The sequence below is a fragment of the Tachysurus fulvidraco genome, chromosome 17 (assembly GCF_022655615.1).
Source record: "Tachysurus fulvidraco isolate hzauxx_2018 chromosome 17, HZAU_PFXX_2.0, whole genome shotgun sequence".
NCBI classification, from domain to species: Eukaryota; Metazoa; Chordata; class Actinopteri; order Siluriformes; family Bagridae; genus Tachysurus; species Tachysurus fulvidraco.
Window position 1 is genome coordinate 10,825,015 of NC_062534.1, and position 20,735 is coordinate 10,845,749.

General features: G+C 37.8%; 1 protein-coding gene across 6 annotated transcripts in view; it reads right to left on the reverse strand.

Annotated features, from left to right (window-relative positions):
• diaph2 (diaphanous-related formin 2) overlaps window positions 1-20,735 on the reverse strand; it is a 185,830-nt gene that overhangs the window by 84,275 nt on the left and 80,820 nt on the right. For all 6 annotated transcript variants that reach the window (XM_027135703.2, XM_027135707.2, XM_027135706.2 and 3 more), the window contains 5 exons: window positions 20,066-20,184; window positions 17,677-17,741; window positions 16,899-17,003; window positions 12,039-12,350; window positions 9,209-9,323 (listed from right to left, as the gene is read on the reverse strand). In XM_027135703.2, the coding sequence (XP_026991504.1) occupies window positions 9,209-9,323; window positions 12,039-12,350; window positions 16,899-17,003; window positions 17,677-17,741; window positions 20,066-20,184 (716 nt within the window). The remainder of the gene's footprint in view (window positions 1-9,208; window positions 9,324-12,038; window positions 12,351-16,898; window positions 17,004-17,676; window positions 17,742-20,065; window positions 20,185-20,735) is intronic.

Below are 20,735 nucleotides of genomic sequence, written 5' to 3' on the forward strand. Positions count from 1 at the left end.
TTGATGATAAAGAGTTCAAGTTATTAACTTACTGATAATAGACTTCAGGGTATATTTTCTTTATAATGCTCTGAGTATTAAACAGTTTGGTCATGGACTGAATATGCTGGGAAAATAAAACCATATAACTGAAGAAGGGTGTATTTTCTTTTCCTCAAGATGTTATTTCAGTCACTGCAACTCTCTAAATAAATTTATAAAAAAGTATTAATTGATAAGAATGAATTGTAAGTAGGAGCTGTTGCTGGGTAAGATGTATAAAGACATGTTCTCTTAAACATGTTCAGACAACAGACATATAAAAAAAAATGTAATTAAAAGAAATATTGTTAAATTCTGATAAGACAAATATTACATATCAGTCTAAAAACCAGTATGCAGATGCTCTCACAATTTAACTTCCATTTAGAGGGATGTACTGTTACTACTACTACAACTTCAATAAATAGGCTACAGATAATACAAAATGCAGCTGCCAGAGATCTTACCAGGTCTAGAACATATTACCATATAACACCAATTTTATCATCTCTGCATTGGCTACCAGTTATATTTAGACTTTAGTTGAGCATTCAAAACTATCATCTCTCAGCACCTGATTGGGAAGCTGAGCCTGCTGGGACTGAACACCTCCCTCTGCAACTGGATCCTAGACATCCTGACTGGGAGAACTCAGTCAGTCCAGATCGGGAACAGGATCTCCAACACCACTACACTGAACACTGGAGCCCCCCAGGGCTGCGTGCTCAGTCCACTGCTGTTCACTCTGCTGACTCACAACTGTGCAGCAATACACAGATCGAACCATATTATCAAGTTCGCCGATGACACGACAGTGGTGGGTCTAATCAGCAACAACGATGAGTCTCTGAATGTTGATAAAACCAAAGAGATGGTTGTTGACTTCCATAGAGCAAAGTGCGACTCACTCTCCGCTAAACATTGACGGATCATCTGGATCATCTGTAGAGATTGTCAACAAATTTCTTGGGTGTTCATCTAGGAACTGCACCACCTCGGATTGTTAAAGATAGATTTTGTTCATCCAGTTTTCATTTCTTGCAGCATAGCACATACTCTCTTGGTCTAGTTCAGGGGTCGGCAACCTTAAACACTCAAAGAGCCATTTGGACCCGTTTCCCACAGAAAAAAAAAACACAGGGAGCCACAAAACCCATTTGACATCTAAAATGAAGATAACACTGCATATGTCGTTTTTTACCTTCATGGAAAGTATAGAAAAAACTGTAGTGTGTTGCATTTATGAAATCAGTGAACTGCTACCGAGTAAACGAAATTTTATTTCTGCGACTGAAATTTTATTTCTGCGAGTGACTGTGACTGTCACTTTCAATGTGTGACACCTGACAGCCCTGCATGACATCAAAATTTTAACTTGTCGGCTGCAGCAAACCAAAAATGCGTCTGCTTCTGTGTGTCGGATTTCACAAGTCGGCAGTTATGACGCATATTTTGAGTGACAAAAAAAATTAAACACGGTTTATTTTAATGTTACAAGAGCATCATAATCTTAGAATTTAGAATTACTTTTTTTAAACTAACCAACTAAAATAAAATAAATTTAAATTAAATTTTTATTTTCCAAATCTACAGGGAGCCGCAGCAGAGGGATGAAAGAGCCACTTGCGGCTCCGAAGCCGCGGGTTGCCGACCCCTGGTCTAGTTAATTGGTGACAAACTGGAGCCAAGGCCAAGAAGCAGACAAGCAGGTTAAACTGATTGTCTGCTAGCTGCTAGGAGATATCACCCTGGGTTTACAATATTGAGTCTATTTGTTCCCTGAGCTAATAAAAAAATGCAGAAAAAAATCTGTTTTGGTAACTTGATTAGCATAAAACTATGTTTAACAGAAACTTGGATTAAACCAAATGAGTATGTAGTATTAATTGAAGCTAGTCTGCTCAGATATAGTTACATGCATCATCCTTATCCTTACAGGCAGGGGAGGAGATTTCACAATGAATTATGATGGTAATCTAGGTGTCACATATAATTTACACATAAATTCAACATATTTGAAGTAACATATATAACCACAAAAATAATTCTACAAAGACAATTTCATTGTTATTTGCAGATTTATTTTCAAACTGAGTTTCAAACTGTTTCTCTAAATTGACAAGGCATTCGTTGTTGGAGATTTTAATATTTATTTTGATTATCTGGAATACCTTCTGAGAACAGCAGTTGTCTCCTTCCTAAATTCACTCATAATGGTGGCCATAGTCTTGATCTAAGACTAGTATTTAGATTAAATATAGAAAATATAATCACAGATCCTCCATCTGAAGCTTCAGATCATCAACATATATCATTTAAAAGGTGTCTTGTTCATAATGTTCTTTGCCATGCTAAAGTCTCCAACCTACTTTTAAATCAGCTAATGCACAGGGGTTTCCTCACTTCCATTCATAGACAACAACCAATGAATGGATCAAAATCTGACTGCAGAGAACTTGATCAGGTGACTGAATATTTCCACTACACAAAATAACCAGAATATATAACTAGTACCCTGTTAGAACCATTACTTACATACCTGTACATTAACACAGACCACTCAAAATCTTTTTATGTAAATGCCATGGAACTAATCTAGTACCATTAAAGCAGCATGATAGGAGAACCTCCTAAAAGAAACATAGAAAAAATCTTAATGCTGCTGAGATCTACATATCTCTCCTCAACTAACTGAAGATAACAAAAATAATCTTTGATACTTATTTAATACTCTAGCAAAATTAACTTGAAATAAGACAACCATAAAAACTTGTACACCATCAATATCTATCAGTGGGCAACAATAACAAACCAGCCATACAGTTAGTGTTCAGTGACTCAGTTTTTTCAGTGTTTAAGTCTAGGGTGATAACATATTCTGTCAAGCCTTTAGAGAATTTTAAAGAAGTAGATCTGAAGGGTTCACATGGTTAAGGTAGAGTGGCTTGTCCTCTTTACGTCCTAGGGTGCCCTCATGTCTGTGTCAACTTCTGGCTCTAGCATTTACTTATACTGTCATAACTAGTCTAGCTAGAGTCCCTGCTTACCCAATTACGTGATAACAATCATATATAATAATCAGTGTTTCTGCTCTTTCACCTCCTTCATCTCATTCACACATGGACAGCAGATAGGGGAATTATGTCAAAAAGGTTTGTTAGCTACAGTTCAAAATTTAACAACATAATCCCTCCATACTCACCAGCAAGTTGGAGGTCGTGAGACTGGGTATCTCTGCCAATGGATGACCACAAGCAGTACAGGTGGAAATATTGTACAGCTATGACTGTGTGGCCAGTTCCAACACCCTGGCCTACCTGGAAGAGTTTAAAACCTGGAAATATAGTGCCAGGAGTATAATCCTGAACATCAACAAGACAAAGGAATTGATAGTGGACTTCGCCACAAAGCAAGAGAGGAAAACCTGCATCCTTACCATCTTGCTTAAAGGGTTTTAAACTACCCTTTCAGGTGCTATGGATTTATACTTGCAACAGTGAGTGCATCCTCATTGAAAGCATATCAGCCTAGTTTGTAAACACCCCCAAGTTGGATAAGCAAGCTCACCACACTTAGAGCATATATTCTTTCGGCTGCACCCTGATCAGGGTTGCCACAATGGATCATGTGGTTTGAGTTATAATAGATTTGGCACAGGTTTTATGCCAGATGTCCTTCCTGATGCAACCATCTCATTTTTATCCAGGCTAGGAACCGGCACTGAGTTAACTCTTAAAGTTAACTCTTTAGTAACAACATGTCCACATTAAGAAACAAAATATGATCGCCATGAATGAGGCTTGTTTTCTCTCATCTAAGATCATAATAAGTGAACCCAAAGACAAGAAAAAATGTGCAAAATGAATGTGTGTTCATCACCAGTCATCAGCACAGATCACCTACTATAAAGGTAAAATCTGCACTGATTCACACACAGGGGCTTTAAATGCTTGAGTTGCCTTATTCTCACTGTTTGGTAAAAACAACTCTGTAATAATCAATGTTTCTTTGTCAGTCACATTCATCACCAATGACCAAGATTCTCTGCTTTTTACAAAGGATGAGGAAAGCAAATTCCCCACCTCCATACTGACATTCTACAAAGGAGCTATTAAGTGCATCCTGAGCAGCTGCATCATTGCCTGATTTGGGAATTGCACCAGCTTAGACCAAAAATCCTGTTCTCTCCTCCATCCCTCATGGACATTTACAACAGCATTGTGGATGACCCCAGTTTCTTCCATCAAACCATCAGACTCATCAATACCCAGAGACTAGATTGACACACACCCACACACACACGCAAGTGTTAAAATTGACAACTCATCTGAATAGTGATCAGAAATACCTTATATCATCTAAAAGGTATGTAAACATGCATTTTTTATGGATTAGGTTTGTTTATTTGGTCCAAAGTTATCGCTGTTTTTATTTGCAGAGGTGACGAATTTCTCTCACGGATCCTGTAGTGGATCCGTGAGAGAAATTCGTCACCTCTGCAAATAAAAACAGCGATAAGTTTGCGTACCGCCAGAACTGCTCTACTGAGGACGCCATCGCTCATCTTCTCCACACTACAATGAGCCACCTGGACTGCAGAAAAGGGAATTATGCAAAATGCTGTTTGTGGACTACACTTCAGCATTTAACACCATAATTCCCTCCACTCTGACCTCAGCCTGCTGCTGTGTCAATGGATCTCCAACTTCCTGACAGACAGACCACAAGCCATACAGATGGGCAAACACACCTCATCCACCCTCACCCTCAGCACCGGAGCTCCCCAGGGTTGTGTTCTGAGCCCCTGCTGTACACACATATTTCTGTGTGGCCACTTCCAACTCCACCACCATCATCAAGTTTGCTGATGACACTGTCGTGGTGGACCTGATCTCCAACAACAACGAAGACTAAAAACCTGGAGAGATGGTGCCAGAAGAACAATCTTCTCCTGAACGTCAGCAAGACCAAGGAGTTGACAGTGGACTTCAGCACAAAGCAGGAGAGGTCATCCCAACTGCTAAACATCAACAGGACTCCAGGGGAGAGAGTGGACAGTTTCTGATACCTGGGTGTTCACATCACACAGGACTTGTCTTGGTCCTGTCACATGTTGATTTCACTTATGTTGATACCATCTCAGTCGCTTAAGGGACCTCAAACCACCTCACAGGTGATAAAGACTTTCTACACCTGCACCATTGAGAGCGTCCTGAGGGGTAGCATCACATCCTGGTTCGGGAACAGCACCATGCAGGACAGGCGAGCCCTCAAGAGGGTTGTGTGATCAGCTGTACCATCCACACTGAGCTCCCTGACCTGCCGGACATCTGCAGCATGTGGTGCCAGACCAGGGCCAGGAAGATTGTAAAGGATCTCAGCCATCCCAACAATGGACTCTTTTCTTTGTTGCGTTCAGGGAAATGCTTCCGCTCCTCAAAAGCAAACACAGAGAGAATGAGGAGAAGCTTCTACCCACAGGCAACATTTTTGCACTGACACTTTAACTCTGGACTTGCACAGCACAGTACCACTTTATACACACCATACTGCACATGGACACTTTAAGGACAATAATTAAAAACCATACACATTTATGTATATTTATGTACAGTATATGTATATACATTATTTTTTCACTTATATTTTCATAATTGCATTCCTTATGTTTGAATACCGGACAGATGCGAAAAGCATTTCACTGCATGTCATACTCTGTATGTATGTGTATGTGACAAATAAGATTCGATTTGATTTGACTTTAACCTGGAAGCATGTTCAGCTGTGGCATGATGCATATAACTTTAACTAAACCTAAATAGTTATATTTGGGTGGAATAAACACCCATAATGACATATAAATCAAATAAATTACGTTTTAGTATGGTAGCTGAGAACACTCAGATACAGAGATGTAAAAACATGGCTTAGGGTAGAAGAGGTTAAATTTAGTGCTTCCGTAAATTCCAAACAATGCATCAGTTTGCTCTGCTCATCTCATATCTATAATCATATAATTTTAACAGCATCAAAAATCGGATGAACTGAATTACTTTTCAAATGAGGTAGGCCAAGCAGCACGCTCAGTCCACAAGTGTATCTGATTTGATTGCAATATATTTTGCCTATATCTTTGCAGACTTTTCACTGGGCTGACTGTGGCCCTAGGCTTACTGTGTGATACCATTTGTTAAAGGCCTCATTGATGACCTTCTGTTGGCCTAGACATTCTTCCTCTTCTGTTTCTGATAAACATATTCTGAGGCCAGATACTCTGTAACAAAAAAGGTCTTTTGAACCAATTTACCTTCAGAAATCAAAACCTAACACACACTTCAAACTCTCCAAAATCTACCCTCAATAGGCCAACTGAAGGGCTTGTGTAACATTAGGTTAAAAAAACGTATGCTTACTATCAAAAACAGGCAGTGGTCTGTAGTTCTTTGGAATGCAGGCTGCAGCTAGACTTCACAGTCAGTCACTGGGATAAAAATACTTGAATTCGATATATCCTGTGTTCTCACAAAAAGAAACACGGTTTATTTTGTGACTAAAATTCATGCCATAATCCTCTAAGGATGCTTTCACACCTGCCTTGTTTAGTTCGGTTGAATCGTACCAGAGTTCGATTGCTCATTTGGTGCGGTTCGTTTGGGCAGGTGAGAATGCAGCAATCGAACTCTGGTGCGCACCAAAAGGGGACCAAACAAGCGTACCGAGACCTCCTTGAAGAGGTGGTCTCGGTACGCTTTCAAACGAACTCTGGTACGGTTCGTTTGTGGTGAGAACACGATCCGAGATCGAATAGACCTAACTGCAAAAAGTATTGCGCATTTTGGACTAAACCAGCTACCGTAGTGGGTCGTTGGCAATATTTTCGTAAGATGAGCATGTCACAGTTTCGCAAAAGTAATGCTCGCCGCCTCCTGAAGTGTCTTGCGATGCGTCTTCGCCGTTTGCAGTGCATTAAAATGATATTTTCAAGCCGCATCCGCGCTTCATTCTGAAAATTAAGACTCTGCATAGAGTGCTGTATACAAGCGATGTAGTAGATTACAACCACGAACATAATTGCAGCGCGCAGTCGTCTCTCCATGGTGTACTGTATGCTGTATTTTCCTGTATTTTCCTCTTTTTGTTTACTTCCGGAGTTTCGTTGAAATTTCCCGCACGTTTATTCTGACCAATCGAGAAGGAGTTTAGGAAATACGCTTGTGACATGTGGCCAATGAGTGATGTGGATGTTATCACATGACTGCATTTTGGTTCGTTTCAACTGGTGCGGAACAGAACGATCAGTGTGGTGTGAAAAGGAACCAAAACTGCTAAAAATATACAGTATAATTTTTTTGCTTTTGGTCCAGAGCAAATGAACCGAACTATAGGTGTGAAAGCACCCTAAGTAATTAGACTATAAAACTGTCTGACTTTTCTGACTTTGTCATCATTTATAATACTTATAAATTTAAACCCGAGTTTGAGAACCCTGTAGAACTGTGTAGCCAGTCATTAAGGCAATAATAGCAGAATTAACAGTCACCTTTTTTCAATCACAAACTACGCCTAGATAGCCAAGAATTGAATACAGTAGCTATATTGGCTGTTGGATATGTAACAAACATATTGGAGAGAATTTAGAGCACCTAAGAAACTGTGGAGGTTATCACAACTTGATATTGATCTCCACTATTACTGTACTCTCATGACCAAGTTATCATCAGATACGTCATCTGCTGTATCTACAAAATAATCTAGAAGGCTCTACAGAAGCCTGAAGGGATAGTCGTTGGCTGAGTGTTTCTTGCCTGTGTCAGCATTTAATTATATTAATTTATTTTCCATTTTTTCATCAATAATTATGTGCTGCCGCATTCATTTGTTAGATTTTTCACTCATTTTTTTTTCCAAAGAATGCTGTTTTTTCTGTCTAAAATACAGCAAGTCGGAAAAAAACCCATGCCAGATCTACATTTAAACTATATCAATGTCAGCCTGCACCTCCCTTGTCTGCCTTTGCACCGGATTATTGAACGCTTTCCTTTTTTTGCAAGTCCTGCATTATCCCCATTTTCTCTTATTTTGGATTTTAAACTGTTTTCATGATGCTAGTTCTAGCTCACCCTGCATTGCTCTGCTTACCAAAATATTGGATTACTGGACACTGATATTGATGTACTGTTTTCCTGCCTAGCCTTTGTTCTTTGTGTTGCTAATTTCTATACAGTTTGCCACTACCTTGACCCCTGCCTACCTTCATTAAAGATCTTGAGTTTACACTGGTGTCCTGCATTTTGGGTCGACACTTACCTCCCCTGACAATTCTGACAAAAAATCCAAGGTTATGTAAGTATGGCAAATATTCAGCTATAGATCTAATGTGTAAGATTCAGGAAGATTAGAATTTTTTCCTTCATCGCAAGCAGTAATTTTACATGTGGTGATTGGATTTCTGATAGATAAACTGCAGCAATAGAGATGCATAACGAAACACTAGATAATGTTATTGATAGTGAGTGCAGTGCCTTTAAGGGGAAGTGGACATAGTCGCAAAGCCACAACTAATGCTAATGCTCACCCAAGGGAGCAGCACTAATCTCCTCTTCACAAGTGTAATAGGTTTGCTCTGCTCAGTGAAGCACCCACTGAGAATATGGTTACAGAAGGCTCCATCTTAAGGCATTCTAAATTAGCTAGGACTTTAAGGACTCCAGCAGCATTTAATAAGTGTATACTGGAGCCAGAATGAAGACATGAGAGGTAATATTAAAGTCTTAGGCAAGCATAAGGTCTCAAATACATATAGAAGCTAATGATACATGCCTTCATCAGAGGTTACTAAGAGTAATATTGCAGATGTGATGAAGTTAGCAAAAGCAAAGGTCTGAGTAATATGCTCTGGCCCCTTCCAAATGAGGTATGGTGATGTAGCTTACAGCTGGTAATCATTGCTGAATGTCCAGGTCGTACTCTGAAAATAATGTGGGCATTGTTAAAATAGTTAAATCAGTTTCCAGGGCAAGCCTGACCTGTTGGGGCAGTATGGTGACCATCTGAATTGGGAAGGTACTGCTCTCATTTCTTGCAGCATAGCACATTGTCTCAGAACATAGCCAAAAAAATCATGTACTATCTTAAAATGTGGTCTGAGTGGGTAGTAAGGGATGGCATAAAAAAATATCCTATTTACCTCTGGCTTTGGATGAAAAAGTAAGTGAAAGTTGGGCAAAAAGGTCAGGGTTCTCAAATTTCTCCTCTTTGACTTTGATCCAAAAGCAATTCTCTGTCATCTCCTGAGGCACTATCTGCAAAACATTGAAAAACGACATTGGAATTATACTGCAAATGAGACAGACACACAGCCAATATTTCTTGATGATCAAGCATAAATAGTAACAACATAACCCACATCATTTACACATCATTCACAATAAATTTTCATAATATGAAATCACACTGAGCTACTTGCATTTAGAGCTATGAGATTTGTTTACATATTTTGTTTTTTGTGGTTCTTATGCTTTTACATATTTTGTACCGTGTGCTTCTTAAGCTTCTTAGCCCACTGTATACATTTGCCAGTGCTGTTTGTCCTTTGTACTGTGATCAAAAGACTGTCCGTAAGGTACTTAAAAATGCATATTGCACATGTTAAGATTGTTATTACTCCTTCAAGTTGATGGAATTGTTGTTGGTTTGAGCTTCCCTGAACATGTACTGTACCAGTCAGTGCACTCAAAACAGACCTGAAGAACAGAGTTGGCTCTGTTTCAGAACCGGTTTAGAGCATCTGATGAGCGGTAATAAGTGGAAAGAAGTGGAAACATGCTCGCGCCTCTCATATGTTGTCCACATTTTGAAGGAATTTAGGAAGGACTAATTTAAGATGGTTGAAATCTCCCAGGATAATAAACAGTCCATCGGGTGAGCATTCTGCAGATCACTAATAGCCACATAAAGTTGACATAGTGCCTCCATAGAATTAGCGATGGGGGAATGTACAATCTGACAATGAAAAGAGTGGTGGATTCCCATAGTAAATAAAATAGACTGCATCTAACAGTCACAAACTCTACTAACAATGAGCAGTAACTATAAACAAGCAAAGAGCAACACTGAGTTCTTGCACCATTCTGTCGGTACAAATCTAGGTGAACCCATCAAGCTGAATGTCGCAATCCGGAACGCATTTAATTTCCCTTTGAGCTTTTTCCAGCACAAAAGAACTTCTGAGCAATTGTGACATGTAACCTTTCCTTATGTCTCTCTTTTACCTGAGTTATATACATACTACAGCTGTTAAATCTAGCCACCCTATCCTCACTTATCTGTTCTAATTTGGCAACAGTCCCCCTTAATTGTTACCACTTGTTGTAGAGAAGTTACCATATCTGAATGTCAATTACAGTATCTGCTTTCCCCAGAGAGAAAATGTGAACCTAGCATGGCATGCATTACGTCACACAGCATAACTTAGTTTAAGGTGCTTGTATTGGGATGTCTTTTACATATAACTATTGTGCAACATATTGAGCCAATATCTAATACCAGTATCTGTTTTTATGCACCTCTAGTGTGCATAGTTTTTATGCACCTCTAAACATCACTTGTTGTGTTACCATGTAGACCACAATTATTTTCAACGAAATCATGAATTACACTTTATGAATAAGGTTAGATTTTGGAAACCAAAGTTTTTTTTTCAAGTATAATCATTTTAATCATCACAGTTTATAAAATAAGCAGTTAACATCTACAGTACTGTATGACAGTATATACCAGTTTATACCTAGTTTACTGGGAGGATTTAAATACCATTTTCTCTGCCCTGAAATAGCCATTTATTTTCCTCTCAATTTTTCATGGGTGGAATACGAATGAATTTTATTTTTATTTTTAATACAAGTGTGTCTTTGATATCCCATTATCATACTAGGAAACAACATGTTGTTCCCAGTGATCACTGATCATTCTGGGGTTAATGGTCCTAAATGTTGTCAGAAATGAGCATTGTTGGATGTTTTTTTTTCCAGCAAATCTAAAAATATTTACCTTATTTTTTGCATAAGTCCACTATTGCTAACAAACTTCTGAACATATTCAATACTGGAGTAATCACTAAATATTATAACAACTGATCCAGCCTGGCAGATTTGATTCGCAGAGTCAACAGATCAGTTTGGTTTTGTGTGGACCTTATATGTCAACGCAGTGTCTAAATTCAATGTATAACCCATGCATCACATTAAATTGCTTGAAGAATTAGATGCAGCTTGCTTTATTCAACACTGGATTTGAAAGGAAATTGGTAGATACCCTTGACACAATATATCTAGAAAAAAAGCCTTTTTCAATCCATTTGGTTTAAACCAATTCATAAACATTCCTTTTGGGTTGTTGCCAGAAGCCTCCTTATCTTTTGGAGCTGTCAATTTAATGTACCCTGACATATCTGTAACAAACAAAATAAAAACTTATTTAAATTCAATTTGATCCCAGTATTTACCAAGATTTGTCTTGTTTCAAACTTTACATTTATTTATTCCAAAATATTTTAGAGGACTAGATAAATATAACTTTTAATCAATATTTACATTCATGGGAAAATAAAGTACACCCTCCTTCAATTCTATGGTTTTATTTATCAAGACCAAAATAAGAATTGTCTGATCTTCACCTTCACTTCTATAAACAAGAGACAATTTGTTATTGTGTAAAAGATAGTAAGATAATACATTTTTTTATATATATATCTCCTCTATATTGTCTCCATTATGCTGAATTTTACCTCGCAAGCACACAAGGCAGCAATTGCTAACTGGCTTTAAGGGTTAAGTTGAATACTGTTTATTACAGTTTTAGTGCTGACCGAGAACTTTGCTCATTTTTCAACAAGTTGCTAAAATATAAACAGCAAAGATTCCAGAGTTTATGATGAAATTAACAGAGATATTATACCATATTATACTAACACTTTCTCTTACATTACATTTTGATCTGGATTTTGTGACCTTCATTACCTTGCACCAGTTGGCCCTCTTCATGGCTGTGTCAGGTTTATAGATTTTCTTTGGCTGTAGGCCATAGGGTAATTTTTGGACAGCTGGTACAGAAGGGAGTCCTGGGGCAAGGAAAGGTAGAGGAGGTGCAAGAACTCCGGCAGTAGGAGGGGGTGGTGGTGCTGGTGGTGGTTGAGGAGGTCCCATACCAGCTGGAAGAGGAGGAGGAGGTGGAGGAGGTGCTCCTGGTGGAGGGGGAGGAGGAGGTGGCAGTTGCAGACATGTAATACCTTCTGGTGGCTTTGGAATACATTGAGCACCACCAACTGCAACCTGTAGACAAATGAGAGAAAACCAGAGTCATCAAGAATGTCAGAACTTATTCAAGGTCTCCATTAGCACTGAGATTGGATATAATAGAACTGATATATGCAGTAGAGCATCAAAGCTAATTGGTGAAACAAGACTGGAAAGATACAGTGGAATCTGATTTTTTGTAAAGAGAAGGCTAAAAGGCACAATTTTTTCCCCAAAAAATGTGTGTATTATATTTATATATATATATATATATATATATATATATATATATATATATATATATATATATATATATAAAGCAGGAGAAGGCATTGAGATTTGTCTCACAGCATTACAAAGCAAAACTGGTAGAGAACATTCTGTCCTTCAAGAGGCTAAGCAGAAACCAGTCCACTAAAAAGCTTTAAGCAGTATCTGCTGCCCAATACTTGGACACAGCTTTCTCTGAGAGTAAGTTAATCACAAATAAGTTAATAGTTACATTTAGATTTGAACCACAAATGAAAATTATGTATTCTTCACGTTACTTAAGTCCTAGAAACACTGTTAAACACAGAAAAACAAGGCTGCTAAAAGAGATGCTCTCAAGGAATTTGGTGCTCTTGACAATCTCCAATTAGTTGATGTTAGGTCTTAGCCCGGACTTTTGGCCATGCGCGTCTGTTTATGTTCCGTGTAACGTGTCTGCCCCGCCTTTGTTTACTCCTCCCCGTGTTTACACACCTTTCCCTATGTATTAATCGTCGTGTCTATATAACCGTGCCACGTTGCCGATGGCGGGGCAGAATCATCATCAGTGTATTGTCAATGTAACGTCAGTGTACCCTCGTCCTTTGTCCTGTCTAGTTGTCATCTTTGTTCCTGTTTTAAGTATTTTTAGTTATTAAAACCTATTTACCTCCTTCCCTGCTGTGACAAAATGATTCCGTGCAAACTTGGACCCAGCAGGATAGCTTCCAGCCTGGACCGGCTTATTAGGAGCATATTTTTTCTTCTTCTCCTCCTGGACTGTTCCTCTAGACCTCCTTGACTTTTTTACATTTTATTCGGTGAGGGATGCCGCTCCATTTCCGGTTCCCTCCAAGGATGAGGTCGCCTCACTTCTGTTCCGAGGGGGTATTGCAGCCCAGTGGTGGAGGAACTTTCCCAACCTCACTCCCTCCTATTCTGTTCGTCAAGACGCTGGTCTGGCCGCAGTGTGTCGGGGGTTGCACTCGGCCCTTCAGCACGGCTGTGGACGTCGCTTGGCCCTTCAGCTCGGCTTTGGACGTCGCTCGGCTCTCTATGGCTGCGCCACCATGTGCCTTGCTCCCACCATCTGCCTTGCCATGTACCTTGCTCCCCCATCTGCCTCGCCGTGTGCCTTGTTCCCCATCTGCCTCGCCATGTGCCTCGCTCCCCCCTCCTGGACCTCGTCAGGATTGTCATTAAGTTTTGGCACTTCAGAAGCCCCGCCTCAAGGGGGTTGTACTGTCAGGATTTAGCCCGGACTTTTGGCCATGTGTGTCTGTTTATGTTCCGTGTTATGTGTCTTCCCCGACTTTGTTTACTCATCCCCGTCCATACACACCTGTTTCTTATGTATTAATCGTCATGTCTATATAACCGTGCTGCGTTGCCGATGGCAGGGCGCAATCATCGTCAGTGTATTGTCAATGTAACGTCAGTGTACCCTCGTACCTTTTGTCCTGTTTAGTTTCAGTCCATGTTACTGTTTTATGTATTATTATTTATTAAACCCTGTTTATTTGAAGCTATTCTGTATCTGGGTCTGTCTTCCTCCTCCTGATGTGACAGTTGATGTTTAGTTGATAATATTTGTGCTGGGGTCAACAACTATCTCTTGTGATTTGTTCAAATTTAGAGGCAGGTTGTTGGCACTACACCGCTATTTAAATGCGGAATCATCCAGTTTATTGGCAATTTATCATGGGGTCCCTCAAGGATAAGTTCTACGACCTCTTTAATTTCAATATGCATGCTTCCCTTAGGGAACATCATTAAAAGGCATGGGATTTGTTTCCAGGCATGGGATTTGTAACTGAGTGCATTAAAGAGATAAAAGATTGGATAACCTGTAATTTTCTTTTGTTAAATTCTGATAAGAGAGAAATACAACTTATCAGTTCAAAAACCAGTACACAGAAGCTCTCACAATTCAACTTCTATTTTGAGGGATGTACTGTAACTACTAGCTCAACAGTGAAAGATCTGGGTGTTATATTAGACAGCAACATGTCTGTTGAAAATCATATTGCCCAAATTACAAAAACAGCCTTCTTTCACCTAAGAAATATTGCCAAGCTAAGAAACATCGCCAAGCTAAGAAACATCCCATCTGTATCTGATGCTGGGAAGCTAAATAATGCATTCATGACCTCCAGACTGCACTATTGTAATGCATTACTAGGTGGTTGTCCTGCATCTTCAATAAATAGGCTAATTAGTCCAAAACCAGGACAAGAAAATATGATCATATAGACCCAAGTATATCATCTCTACAAGCTACGCTCCTCTCAAGGTTTCTTCGTTTACCATCCAAGGGAGGTTTTCCTTGCCACAGTCTCAGGCTTGCACCCCAGGCTTGGGGATAAATACACACACATTTAAATATGTCTAATATTAATTAATTTAATTCTTGTATTATATTAATATTTACATAAATCTTTTGTTTCATGTTTATGTTCTGTAAAGCTGCTTTGAGATAAAAAAAAATTGAAGTTGAATTTGTTAGCTTTTGCACCTCCTCTCTGTATGTTAACTAATTGATAATGCTAATGAAACCCAGCACATTCTTTTCATCTCCAAATTTGATTATGTGGATTGAGCTGTGCATTGCTGCGCATTCGTGAGTCAGCAAAGTGAACAGTAGTGGGCTGGGCACACAGCCCTGAGGGGCCGCAGTGCTCAGTGTGGTGGTTTTCAAGATTTTTTTCTCAATTCATATTGAATGAGTATCCAGGATCAAGTTTGGAGATGGAGGTGTCAGCAGGCTCAGCTTCTCAATCAGGGGCTGAAAGATGATCATAATAAATGTTGAACTGAAGTCTATTAACAGCATTTGTATATGTGTTCTTTTTGTCCAGGTGTTTAAGGGCCAGTTAGAGGGTGGTAGCAATGGCATTGTCCGTGTAGCAATTGGGATGATACGCAATCTAAAGAAGCTTCAAAATGTGCACAAAAGTTGTTCAGCACATCTGTATGGAAAGCATCACCCTTATTAGGCAGGTGAAGTTGTCCTGTAGTCAATACAAAATTTTCAGTCAATACCTTATAAGATGAAAATGAATAGTGTCCCAATTGACCAATTTCAATGAGACAGCAGCATACAGCAGTGGGTCCCTCCCTAAAACCTATTAATGTGAATCACTGTTGATTCGTAGTAATAGGTTATATAATATGTTTGATGACCACACTTCAACCTTTGCAGACATACTAAAATCTTTGTACCAAGCATGCATTTTTCAAAAGTCACAGTTTCCCTGTAAAATTCCTCCAATTCATCCAACTTGAAGCAACTTCCTCATGCAGCAAGACAACATAAAAGACATTGCCAAAACAACAAAAGACTTCGTCAGAGGATCACCAATCAATCACCAGACTGAACATGCATTTCACCTCTTGAATGGAAAACCTCCAAATGCCCAAAATATTTGAAAATAATACATATAGGTGTCATGTAAAATTCATACTAAAGTGATATGCTACCTATTACAATATTCAATTTATTACTTAATGATTAACATTAATAATAACATAACATTAACAATAACATTATAGTCATTATCCCTCACCATTACCAAAATCTGCATAGACCACCATATTTCTATTATTTACAACTTAACACTCACACACACAAACAGATGATGCCAACTTATCTCAGAATGGGAGGAAACAAATTGAACTGAAAACACAGACTTGACTCTGCAAGTGCAGAGTGCAGAGTCAAGAAGAAAAAGTAAGGGCATTTGCAACTAGTCGGCTTTCTTTTGCAGATGCCTTTCCAAGATTGTTTGTGTTTTTGTTTTATTCATTCTACAAGAAGGCAAACTATTCTCTTTTTGGGCCTACAGATGCCCTAAAGATTTCAGATTATTTTAAGTAGGAAATAGAAAGCATTTTGTGCGAGAAGCTGAATTTGATCTGGAAAGAAATGAAGAACAAACAAAATGTGAAAAAACAAAACCAACCAAGCAATTCAATATAATTAAATCTTATGTTTTTAAGAGCAGATTGGCTGTTTATTAAATCATCAGTTTCATAAATCTGATAAAAAAGGTTCCATTTTACAGAATTAGCCAATATTTCTTAGCAACTGCATTAGAAGTTACGTTTCCCAATAAAGAAATGGGCTAATATACTCATACAACTGAGAAATGGCTATTTATAGACATGAAGTGCAGATGTTTACAGGAATCATGTAAAAGTAGAGCAGATATCTTGCTTACTGGGTCTGTAGGTGCATTTAGGTACAATTGTATCGTTCAAACTTTTTTGTATGCATGTCTTTGAAAGGATTTGAAATTCTGTTTGTGTGTGCATGTGTGTGTGCCTGCATGTTACCTGACTCTGTAAACAGGTGATCTTCCCCTCCAACTCTTTGATTTTCTCCTCCTGTTTCTGCAGCTCAGCTTGTGCTTCCTGTCGTGCACTAAACTCCTCATCAAACTATAAAAAGTCATATGCAAACACACACACACATAAAACTGTGATATTGTGGACATGTTCTAATGAACGCACTTTCTCTCTCACAAATCACCAATTACACCAATTTCTAACTCTCAAAAAATTCTGAAGTTCACCACATACAGACAGGTGAATCACTCAGGTACAGTAGTTATGGCAATAAAATCTAAAAATCTGATCTTGTTTTCATCTTTTGGTTTCAAAATAAAATGTCATCAAGTGTACAACCAAAAAACAAAAGAATTGGCCTTGCCACACCAAACCTTCAGAGGAAACTGAAATTTTCTCTTGGTGTCTCCACACTGTATCTATTAACTATTTATTCTGAAGCCTTTTCTGCTGAGAAATAAGTTGGGGGTAAGCTAAATGCTAACAAAGCATAGAGTCAAGGAAAAATACATTTTCTGTATGATCACATATCTGCTTGTGTACTAAATTTAAATGGTTGTCATACTGTGCCAATATAACACAAATAACCATACAGGAATGGTTCATCAACAGTAATTCTTCACACACTTATTTATATAATATAGCTGAGATGAAAGATAGAGACTAACTCCTAATCAGAATAAAGCTGTTTTTTCTGCTGAAATGATGTTTTTAGGCATAAAGCATCATAAAAATGTCCCAAGAACACAGTAATTGATAGCTTTACCTTTTTGGAGAATTCAGCTGCTCTATGTTCACTCTCCTCCAATTTGGCCTTATCTACACACTGATCTGAAAGTAACATTATTAGTGGTTAACACTATTTTTTTGCTTGTATTCACCTCAATCTTAATAATAATAATAGTAATAATAATAATAATAATAATAATAATAATAATAATAATAATAATAATAATAAGAAGAAGAAGAAGAAGAAGAAGAAGAACTGTTTACTTATGAATAACAATACAGGATTAAGTGTAAAAAAAGAGATACATATGGACCTTCACTCAGTAGTCCATGGTACAGTATAAACTTATTGCATGGATTAAATATTTTTCTTGTCTTTATTATCACATCTTAGGTTTAGTGTCTGGAAAAGGGATTCTTCAAAAAAACATATATATGTGTGTGATTGTCAGTTGTCCAACAAAATTTGGCCGTATAGTATTGGTGAGCATACATTTACTATGGGTGTCTATTTTTAAATATATACAGTATCTCACAGAAGTGATTACACCCCTCACATTTTTTGTTATTATTGTATAATATCTTTTCATGTGACAACACTGAAGAAATAACACTTTGCTATAATGTAATATAGTGAGTATACAGTTTGTATAACTGTGTAAATTTCCTGTCCCCTCAAAATAACGCAATACACAGCCATTAATGTCTAAACCGCTGGCCACAAAAGTGAGTACACCTAAGTGAAAATGTCTAAATTGGGCCCAATTAGCCATTTTCTCTCCCCGCTGTTATGTGACTCGTTAGTGTTACAAGGTCTCAGAAGTGAATGGGGAGCAGGTGTGTCAAATTTGGTGTTATCGCTCTCACTCCTTTCATACTGGTCACTGGAAATTCAACATGGCACCTCATGGCAAAGAACTCTCAGAGGATCTGAAAAAAGTAGTTTTGCTCTACATAAAGATGGTGTAGGCTATATGACAGTATCTATATATATATATATATATATATATATATATATATATATATATATATATATATATATATATATATATATATATACAGTACAGACCAAAAGTTTGGACACACCACCTTTTCAACAGGTCAATGACCCCAAACACACCTCCAGGCTGTGTAAGGGCTATTTGACCATGAAGGAGAGTGACGGGGTGCTGCGCCAGATGACCTGGCCTCCACAGTCACCGGACCTGAACCCAATCGAGATGGTTTGGGGTGAGCTGGACCGCAGAGTGAAGGCAAAAGGGCCAACAAGTGCTAAGCATCTCTGGGAACTGTTGGAAGACCATTTCAGGTGACTACCTCTTGAAGCTCATCAAGAGAATGCCAAGAGTGTGCAGTAATCAAAGCAAAAGGTGGTTACTTTGAAGAACCTAGAATATGACATATTTTCAGCTGTTTCACACTTTTTTGTTATGTACATATATAATTCCACATGTGTTAATTCATAGTTTTGATGCCTTCAGTGTGAAAACTCTTTGAATGAAGAAGGTGTGTCCAAACTTTTGGCCTGTACTGTGTGTGTGTGTGTGTGTGTGTGTATATATATATATATATATATATATATATATATATATATATATATATATATATATATATATACACGTGTGTATATATATATATATATATATATATATATATATATATATATATATATATATATATATATATATATATATATATGCATGCATGCATGTACTGTATGTATATACCGATTTTTTTCATGATAGTCATGATAGTTGAAGTAGAAGTCTGAATTTTGCAAATGAATATTTTTTCGCAAGCATTTGAATCTCCTGTGTTTCCACATTTGTATTTAGTACACTGTAATAACCCCTAAATGTGTCTGTTTTTGCATGTAAATGCTTTTGATCTCATGAGATTGTCAAGGCCTACCTTGATTGTCACTATGCTTTCCAAACTGGTATATGCCGAGTTATACTGTTATTCTTTTTCAAGACCTATAAGTGCAAATAGCTTATAGGAGTCTATTTAGAAATGTGCTCCTTTTGAACATATAATTAAATTGGAGAGAAGCTAGTACTTGTAGGAAAAAATATGGAAATATTGGTTTCCATAATTTTATGAATTTTTAAAGTGTCATCAAATTTCAGGCCAGAAAAAAATTTGGTTGTTGCTTCATTAAATGTGCATGCTTCAAAAAATGACAGGATAGGTCAGATTTGGCTCAAAAAGTATGTAAGAGGTTTAAGTGTTATGTAATTGGAAGCTTGAGTGTAGCTGTTCACACAATGCATCTATTCTTCAGTATATTGTTTAATGTGTATGGAACAGTATAATAGTAATTGTATAATTGTATTTGCAATTTCTATAAAATTAGGATGTAATTAAAGTGCTACAGTATTTGGACTGTTCCAGCTAGACTTAAAGAGTAGCTATACTTAACTTACCAATGAGTTGGGTGAAGTCTACTTCTAGTCTCTCTCTGTAACCAAAGTCAGGGTCCATTCCACTACGGTGAAGAACAATTTGAGCCACACACTCTTCAATAACCTTGTAGTATTGAGGTCTGAAAAACACACATTTAAACCTTTATAGGTCATTGTATTTATATGTCACTAAAACAATACAGTGTGTAGTAAAATCAGTGATAACTCTGCATGAAGCTACATATTGACTTGACTATGGGATTTGACAATGTCCAGGCTTGAATGTCAGAGTGCATGCTCTTACAGCATATACATATACCTTTTAGTGTGTGTATTTTATATTTGAATTTAAAGTGACATTTAGAATTTGTGATTTGTGGTCAGTTATTTCACTGTTACTGTTTTGTTTACATCACTGACTTAACAAATGCCTTATACTTGTAATTAAGCAAATGCAGATGTTGAACATAAAGTGACTTGCAGGAATCATCTGTAATTTTTATTGCACTGCCTGCTCCTACACTGACCAATACACATTTTATTATAAATGTAAGTTCTGCTACATGTTATGTGGCTTGAATACCATCTTTCCAGTTTGGTGCAGATATGTAGAAAAAAGGAAAAGGCTGACCTAGAACTGTCAGAGTTTACCAGTGTAGAAGCATACACCCTCCTCACCTCATCACACTCA